Source organism: Myotis brandtii, unplaced genomic scaffold, assembly GCF_000412655.1.
Source record: "Myotis brandtii unplaced genomic scaffold, ASM41265v1 scaffold105, whole genome shotgun sequence".
Lineage (NCBI taxonomy): Eukaryota > Metazoa > Chordata > Mammalia > Chiroptera > Vespertilionidae > Myotis > Myotis brandtii.
In genome coordinates, this window is record NW_005353538.1 from 2,427,658 (window position 1) to 2,435,648 (window position 7,991).

General features: G+C 56.4%; 1 protein-coding gene across 1 annotated transcript in view; it reads left to right on the top strand.

Moving 5' to 3' along the window:
* Positions 1–7,991, top strand: part of DSCAML1 (Down syndrome cell adhesion molecule like 1) — a 313,708-nt gene that overhangs the window by 305,384 nt on the left and 333 nt on the right. The window contains exons 28-34 of the mRNA XM_014540006.1: positions 1,478–1,633; positions 3,566–3,596; positions 3,745–3,863; positions 4,652–4,804; positions 5,391–5,585; positions 6,073–6,384; positions 7,752–7,987. Coding sequence (XP_014395492.1) covers positions 1,478–1,633; positions 3,566–3,596; positions 3,745–3,863; positions 4,652–4,804; positions 5,391–5,585; positions 6,073–6,384; positions 7,752–7,987 — 1,202 coding nt within the window. The remainder of the gene's footprint in view (positions 1–1,477; positions 1,634–3,565; positions 3,597–3,744; positions 3,864–4,651; positions 4,805–5,390; positions 5,586–6,072; positions 6,385–7,751; positions 7,988–7,991) is intronic.

Genomic DNA, 7,991 nt, shown 5'->3' on the forward strand with positions numbered 1-7,991 from the left:
GGTGGGCTGGGGGGGGGGGGGGGGGGGGGACACACGACAGAGATGCTGGCACCGGGGGCTGCCAGGGTAGCTGGTAGAGACAGAGACTAACAAAGAGAAAAATCAGCAGGACTATCATCAGGAGAAAGGCAGGCAGAAGGAAGAGAGGCACAAGCACCTGCCACCCCAGTGGGGAAGGGGGACCCGTGTTTCCTACTGGGATTCGTCCAGACGCGAGCTGAGGGGAGCTCGGCGGCACCTCCCTGTAGCCTCCCGCCTCCCTGCAAAGGCAGCAGCAGACTGGCAGGCAGGCGGGTGCACTAGAGACAGGCAGACAAACAGGTCTGACACTAGGGCTCCGAAGGTGGGAGCCTTGCCGGCCATTGCTTCAGAGACGGGGAGGGAGGTGCGGTTGAGGCCCTGCCCTCTGAGACCAGCTACTGACTCGGGATATGAGGCAGGAGGGAGGGTCTCGCTGCAGTAACAGAGACACGGGCACGGCTCCGGGCTGAGTCCGGTGGAGATGTTTCTTGCGCTCATACAGTCTCCTGGGGGCTGGCTGGTCACCAGCTTTTAGCTCTGCCATCTTGAACTGTGACCTCCAAGATAACCAGAGAGAGAGGGAGAAGGCTCCCCACTTCTCAGGGGCCTGGGCCAGGAGGTGACACCCCTGACTCCTAGTCATGCTCTGAGGTCCGGGACGAGGCGCATGGCTGTCGCTGGGACATGCACACAAGCACATGGGTATCGGTGAGCACTAACTGGTGTCTGCCACACGGGACACCTCGCACATGACGCACACACATGCACACGTGTGCACCCACATAGACACACACAAACATGAAAGGCGTCCAGAAGGCTGTATTCAGAGGGACATTGTCACCAGCTAGACGAAGTCTGCCCGGCGAGGGGATGGCTCAGGCAGGAAAGGCTCATTGAGGAGAGGACTCTGAGGGAGGCTCTGAAACAGGCACAGGGCTCGGCCGAGGGCTGTCAGCAGGAGACGTCGCTGCCTCCTGCTCCGTGCAGGCGCCCAAGGCCAGCAGACACGGTCCATGGGAGGGGAAGCAGGGAGGGAAGGTGGTGTACGTAGTAGCTTTTGTCTTCATCTGGAGAAGAGAACCCAGGATCCCACCGCCCTGACTTCTCTCTACTGAGATTCTCACCATCTCCCCCACCCACCCCACCTGCCCAGCTGGCTGTGGGAATCTGAGCCCACCCATCCACCCTTTAAGAATGAATGTGAACTCCAACAAGAGAAACAGGTTCAGGAAGTCATTAATATCAAAATGTAGTGTGGAAACTACCCCACTGTCCATGGTTGTCCTGATGGGACCAGAATTTGGGGGAGCAGAGGGGAGGAGGTCTGCACCAAGAAGTGGAGGTCAGCGTAAGAACGAGGGCAGCAAGAACGGTCCCAGGGCTCCCCCACCCATGGGAATCTGCATAGCACCCAACTCAGAAGGGACACCTGACTCCCTTCCCCACCCCCATCCAGGCACCATCCCTCCCATCAAGTCTGCTCAAGGCGAGGGGGACGACGTGAGGAAGCTGTTCACCATCGGCTGCCCCGTCATCCTGGCCACGCTGGGGCTGGCTCTGCTCTTCATCGTACGGAAGAAGAGGAAGGAGAAACGGCTGAAGCGGCTGCGAGGTGGGGGGGTTTCCTTCCTATGGCCTCTTGGGCAGGAGCGCTGACCCTCAGCCCCACCGGCCACCTTCCCTGGCTCACAGCTTTCCCTGGACAAGAGGGAGTGCCCGTGTGCACTTGAAAGGAGCCGCACTCCACCCTTCCACCCCTCCTCATGTTGACTGGTCCCTTCTCTCTGCCCCCAGGACTTTGTGCCTGTCCTAACCAGGACTGACTTTAGAGGCTCACACTGGGAAAGCCGTGTTGCTCGTTAAAAGATTTTAAAATGTCCTTGTTGATTGGTAAATAGATGTTGCTCCTTTCACCCTAGATGTGCCGATCTCTCACACAGGACCCCTGTGACTTTCCCAGGGCCCAGCCACTAATGAGCATGCCTGCAGGGTTCTTTAGGGCCTCTCTCATTCCTGACTGGACAGTTTCCATGCACACCCATTTTCAAATATTTTGAATATCATCCCCTGTCCCCACATCTAATAGTGCAGCGTGGCATGAATGGGTCTGATTTGCCTTGATTTGTACAGTGTCTGACACCTACTAGCTGCTTAATAGATGTTCACCACTCATTTGGAAAACATTTATTGAGTATCTGGCAGACATTGGAGATCAAAAGATGAATGAAGAAGGAACAACGTGCCCTTATAGAGTTAACGGTCTAATGTGAGAAGCCAGAGCACAATAGCAGCACAGAAGAGGAAATGACTGACACTGCCCAGGGTGTTTAGGAGTTGGGTGAATGATGAATGAATGGTTCAAAGGATGGTTGGATGGCTGCTGGACAGATGGGTGAATAGATGAATGGATAGCTGGTTGGATGAGTGATTACATAGTTGGATGGAAGGTTAGATTATTGATTGGATGGTTGGATGGAAGGATGTATAGATGGAAATATGGTTGGAAGTATGGTTGAATAAAAGGTTTATTGAATAAATGGTTGAATGGATTGGTGGTTGTATAGATAGATGGATGAAGGAGTGGATGGATGGATGGATGGATGGATGGATGGATGGATGGATGGGTGGATGGGTGAATGGATGGTTGGATAGATTGATGGTTGAAGGGATGCTTGATTGTATAGATGCATATTTGGATGGATAGAAGGATGATAAGATGAAGGGATGGTTAAATAGTTAAATGAATGGATGTTTGGATGAATAGTTAAATAAATGAATGCATAATTGAATAAATGGTTGGAGAAATAGTTGGATGGGTTGATGGTTGAATGGAAGGGTAGTTGAATTGGTGGATGATGGATGAATAGTTGGATGGGTGAGTAGATGAGTGTGTGACCAGTTGGACAGGTGAATGGACAGGTGTTTGGATCAATAATAAATGGATGAATGGGTGGTAGATGGATGCATGCCTGGAACTAGATTCACTCTGACAGATCATTTTGTTATCAGGGGGGTTAATGGATTAACCAGGACCTTTGCTTCTCCTCGCTCACCAATTTTTACCTTGAGAGTCCTAATCCTATTCAAGGGCCCTCTGAAACAAAGCAGGGCCCTCCAAATCCATCCATGGATTTTCTAGGGGATAGATGCCCTGGAGGAGGACGTGACACCTCTTGGTTGATAGTCATCTGGGGCTTCCCATTGACTACCTCTACTGCATCCTCCACTCTCTCCTCTCCCCAGCAGATAACTAAGGAGAGACCCACCATTGATGCCATTTTCCAGTCTGCTCTGGTGCCTTGTTTAATTAGAGTCAGGAACCAAATGGAGCTCTTTATATACCCTCTCCTTTGGCAAGGACCTTCCTATTAGATAAAAGTCTGAGGAAAGGAAAACATGTTTTAGACTGTTCTAGAGGTCCTTACAGTTCTCCCTCTTCTTCCCAAGAGACCAGCCTTGGTCTCAGCTCTCCCACATGCCTTCTCCAATTCTCATCCTACTCAAAGTCCATTCTCACCCCGCCCCTCTCTCTACTGTTTTGCAGATGCAAAGAGTTTGGCAGAGATGTTGATAAGGTGGGTTTCATATAGTTGCTTCTTCTCTCCTCTCCTCTCTCTTCCCCACTGCAGGGGACAAGCTTCAATCCCCGCTGTTTTTGCAAAAAACCCTCCCCCAACCCCTTATGGCTGCTGAGTCACCCACCTGTAGCCCTTCTCCCCACAGCAAGAACAACCGAAGCTTTGACACCCCCGTGAAGGGGCCCCCCCAGGGCCCGCGGCTACACATTGACATCCCCAGGGTCCAGCTGCTAATCGAGGACAAGGAGGGCATCAAGCAGTTGGGTGAGTGACAGGTGCCACGAGCTCTCTGTCCTGTGCAGAGTGTGCGTCCCAGGCCACACACACCACGGGCAGCCACCAGGCCTCACAGCAGTGCTGTGGTTCTCACCGAAGCCCTAGCAACAGCTCAACAACCTCCAATGCATTGCCGCTTCTCTCAAGAGCTGTTAACGCCCTAGCTGGTTTGGCTCAGTGGATAGAGCGTCAGCCTGCAGACCAAAGGGTCCCAGGTTCAATTTCGGTCAAGGGCACATACCTCAGTTGCAGGCTCCTCCACAGCCCGGGCCCCAATCAGGGCTTGTTCAGGAGGCAACAAATCGATGTGCTTCTCTCACATCAATGTTTCTCTCTGTCTTTCCCTCTCTCTTCCACTCTTCCTAAAAATTAATGGAAAAATATCCTCAGGTGAGGATTAACAAAAATAACAAACCAAAAAAAAAAAGAGCTGTTTCCTTCTCTGTCTAAGGCAGTGGTTCTCAACCTTCTGGCCCTTTAAATACAGTTCCTCATGTTGTGACCCAGCCATAAAATTATTTTTGTTGCTACTTCATAACTGTAATGTTGCTACTGTTATGAATCGTAATGTAAATATCTGATATGCAGGATGGTCTTAGGCGACCCCTGTGAAAGGGTCGTTCGACCGCCAAAGGGGTCGCGACCCACAGGTTGAGAACCGCTGCTCTAAGGGATCATTTTCCTGGTGGTTCACTGGATAAAGACAAAGAGAAATTTGAGGATTAAAGACGGTGCCCAGAGGGAAGGAGTCCTGCTGATTGTTTTTCTTCCCCCAGGAGACGACAAGGCCACCATCCCTGTGGCGGACGCTGAGTTCAGCCAAGCTGTCAACCCGCAGAGTTTCTGTACCGGTGTCTCCTTGCACCACCCGGCCCTCATCCAGAGCACCGGCCCCCTCATCGACATGTCCGATATCCGGCCAGGCACCAGTACGCATGCCCCCAGGGAGGCAGCCCCTCCCACACAGTGTGTCTTGGGCACAGCATGGGGCAGGGGTAATGTTTTCAAAAATAAAAAGAAGGTGGAACCGTGTGGGAGAGCAGGAAGCGCAGTGGAGTTAGAGCCTGGGCACCTGGCCTGCAGACTTCCTACCTGTGACTTTGGGAACTTACTTAATCTTATACCTCTGAGCCTGGGTGTCCTCACCTAGAGGTGTTGAGGGGGTGGGTGTTCTTGCCTCGAGAGCCTTTTGCCTCTAGCCCTGTGGCTCCGGACATGCGCGTAGAATACATCAAGGGCTGTAGGGAATGGGTGCACAGTCAGGGGGAGAGGTGACCTTCTTCCCAGGCTGACGGGTAGAGAAGACCAGGATGCTGCCCACTGCCCCATGCCTGGCCGCTCTTGCTCCTCTGCCCCGAGGCCAGCTGTGTGGTCACGAAAGGCAGCCTGTTCAGCGCTCCCAAGGGAGTCCTGTGGCTGTGTCTGCCTCCTCCCTGGCTCCCCACTGCCTTCTGCCCCAGTGCTCCCTGCACTGTGAGGGTAGCAGTGCAGCTGGCTCTCGCTTCCTCTGTGTAGACCCCGTGTCCAGGAAGAATGTGAAGTCAGCCCACAGTACCCGGAACCGGTACTCGAGCCAGTGGACTCTGACCAAGTGCCAGGCCTCCACACCTGCCCGCACGCTCACCTCCGACTGGCGCACCGCGGGCTCCCAGCACGGCGTCACCGTCACTGAGAGTGACAGCTACAGCGCAAGCCTCTCCCAGGACACAGGTGAGCCCAGGGCCCTGCCTGTTCCTGCTCCCGCTCCTCCAGTTCCATCACCCCGCTCCCCCTGCCGTTTTCCCAACTCCTACCCGCTGGCCCATGGGGTCCAAGACACTGTCAGTTCAGTTCCTGGCTGGCTGCTGGCGCCCTGTGTGGCGGTGACACAAACACCAGACCTCGCTGAGCCCTGCCTGGTCGGGGTTTCAGTTTGCTCTCCCCCAAAATAGAGAAAACAGTCTGCGTGGCGTCTGCTGGAGGAAGGGCTGGGCGGCCGAGGAGTTGCTTAGTTCCCAGAGTGTTTGCCCCCCCTGCCGCCAGCCCAGATCCCAATTCTGCTCCCTTCGCAGTGGGAGGGCAGGGTCTCAGCCTGGTTCGCCCACACCTGCGGCCAGGCTCTCAGGTGGCTGGGGAGCGGGGGGAGCTGCTCAGTCTGGTCTCGTTGACTCCCTCCTCCCGGGAACCCACGTATTTCCTCCGCCTCCCGCCTCCCCAGACAAAGGACGGAACAGCATGGTGTCCACGGAGAGCGCCTCTTCCACGTACGAGGAGCTGGCCCGGGCCTACGAGCACGCCAAGCTGGAGGAGCAGCTGCAGCACGCCAAGTTCGAGATCACCGAGTGCTTCATCTCGGACAGCTCCTCGGACCAGATGACCACGGGCACCAACGAGAATGCCGACAGCATGACGTCCATGAGCACGCCCTCCGAGCCCGGCATCTGCCGCTTCACCGCCTCCCCGCCCAAGCCCCAGGATGCAGACCGGGGCAAGAACGTGGCGGTGCCCATCCCTCACCGGGCCAACAAGAGTGAGTGCCCAGGCCACCTCCCCCGCTGCGGCCCCTGCCCCAGACCCCATGAGCCCTGCCAGCCCCGGGGGTTCCCTGGCAGTGTGGGTAGTGCAAAGAGCAGGACTTGGGAGCAGGCAGACCAGGGCCCATGTCCTGTTCAACCTTTTCATATCTCTGTGGCCTTGGGCAAGTCATTTCACCTCTCTGGCCTTGCGGTTGTAAAATGCAAATGATCACGTATGCTTTTCCGTGTTGTAGCGGGCATTAGAAATGATGCACATGCATGGCTCACAGTACGTTCTCACTAAGTAGTGACCAGTCTGAAGCTATGTCAGGATGGAAAGAGACTCCCCTGGGATCAACTGCCCAGTGGCCGCTGGTCTCAATGCTGTGAACTTAATCCCGACCCAACAGAGCGATCCTGGCGACTTAGCCCATGGGCCAAGCCTCCCGGTGGGCAGTGCCCTAGCCTGGCTGAGAACCATCCCACGGCAGGGGCCTGGCCAGGGCATACGCCCCTTGGGGTTGGTGGGGCAGGTCTAGGATGAGCGGGGGCAGGCGAGGGAGTCCATCAGCAGATATTGGGGCACCGCAGGCACGGCCCAGGCCGTCACCCCGTGAGTCTGGTCTGCTCGACACTGGCCTCACTCAGTGGCCAGGCTAACCTGAGGCCCGGGGTCATATAGAGAAGGGCCCGGGGCAACAAAGGTCGAGGATTCAGGAGACCAGCAGCCCTGGGTGACGCCCACCCCTCCTCGCTGGTCGAATTTGGGCAAATTACTTCATCTTTCTGAACCTCCGTGTCCTCACTTGCAAAATGCAGGCAGCCTACCCAGGGGGCTGGGGGCCAAGTGGGGTCATCTGCGAAGGTGCCTGGCAGGCCAGCAGGACGTGGAGACAGTTTCAGAAACGAAGGACGTTCCGCCTGAGAGGCCGTGTGGGGGAGAGTGAGCCGCTCTGTGCGTCCTCCGAGGGCAGAATCAGGTTCACGGCGCAGAAGTGGCAGGAGGGACAGTCCTTTTCTCCTCCCGGGAGGAAACGCGTCCCCCAGCCAGAGCCCTCGGGAGCCCGCTCCTCAGCAGGGAGCCCTCTGCGGCGGCCGCGGCTCAGCGTGGCCACTGACCCATAAGCACCAGCTCACCAGCGGCCGCTGTGCCAGCCCCTGTACTGAGGGCCCGTTACCTTCCTCACCGCTCAGATGTCCTTAGGGAATGCAATTGGCCCCATTTCACAGATAAGGACACTAAGGCTCAGAGAGGTCAAGTAACTGACCTTTCCTCAACCCTTCACTCCCATCCCGGGGAGGGACTCCTAGCCAGCAGGGGGTGTTGGGGGGCGGGAGGTTGGCTGGGCCCCGCCTCTCACCTCCTCTGCTTCTCCGCCAGGTGACTACTGTAACCTGCCCCTGTACGGCAAGTCGGAGGCCTTCTTCCGAAAGGCAGAGGGGCGTGAGCCCTGTCCCGCGGTCCCGCCCCGAGAGGCCTCCATCCGGAACCTGGCCCGAACCTACCACACCCAGGCTCGCCACCTGACTCTGGACCCCACCAGCAAGCCCTTGGGCCTCCCCCACCCAGGGGCCCCCGCTGCCGCCTCCACAGCCACCTTACCTCAGAGGACTCTGGCCA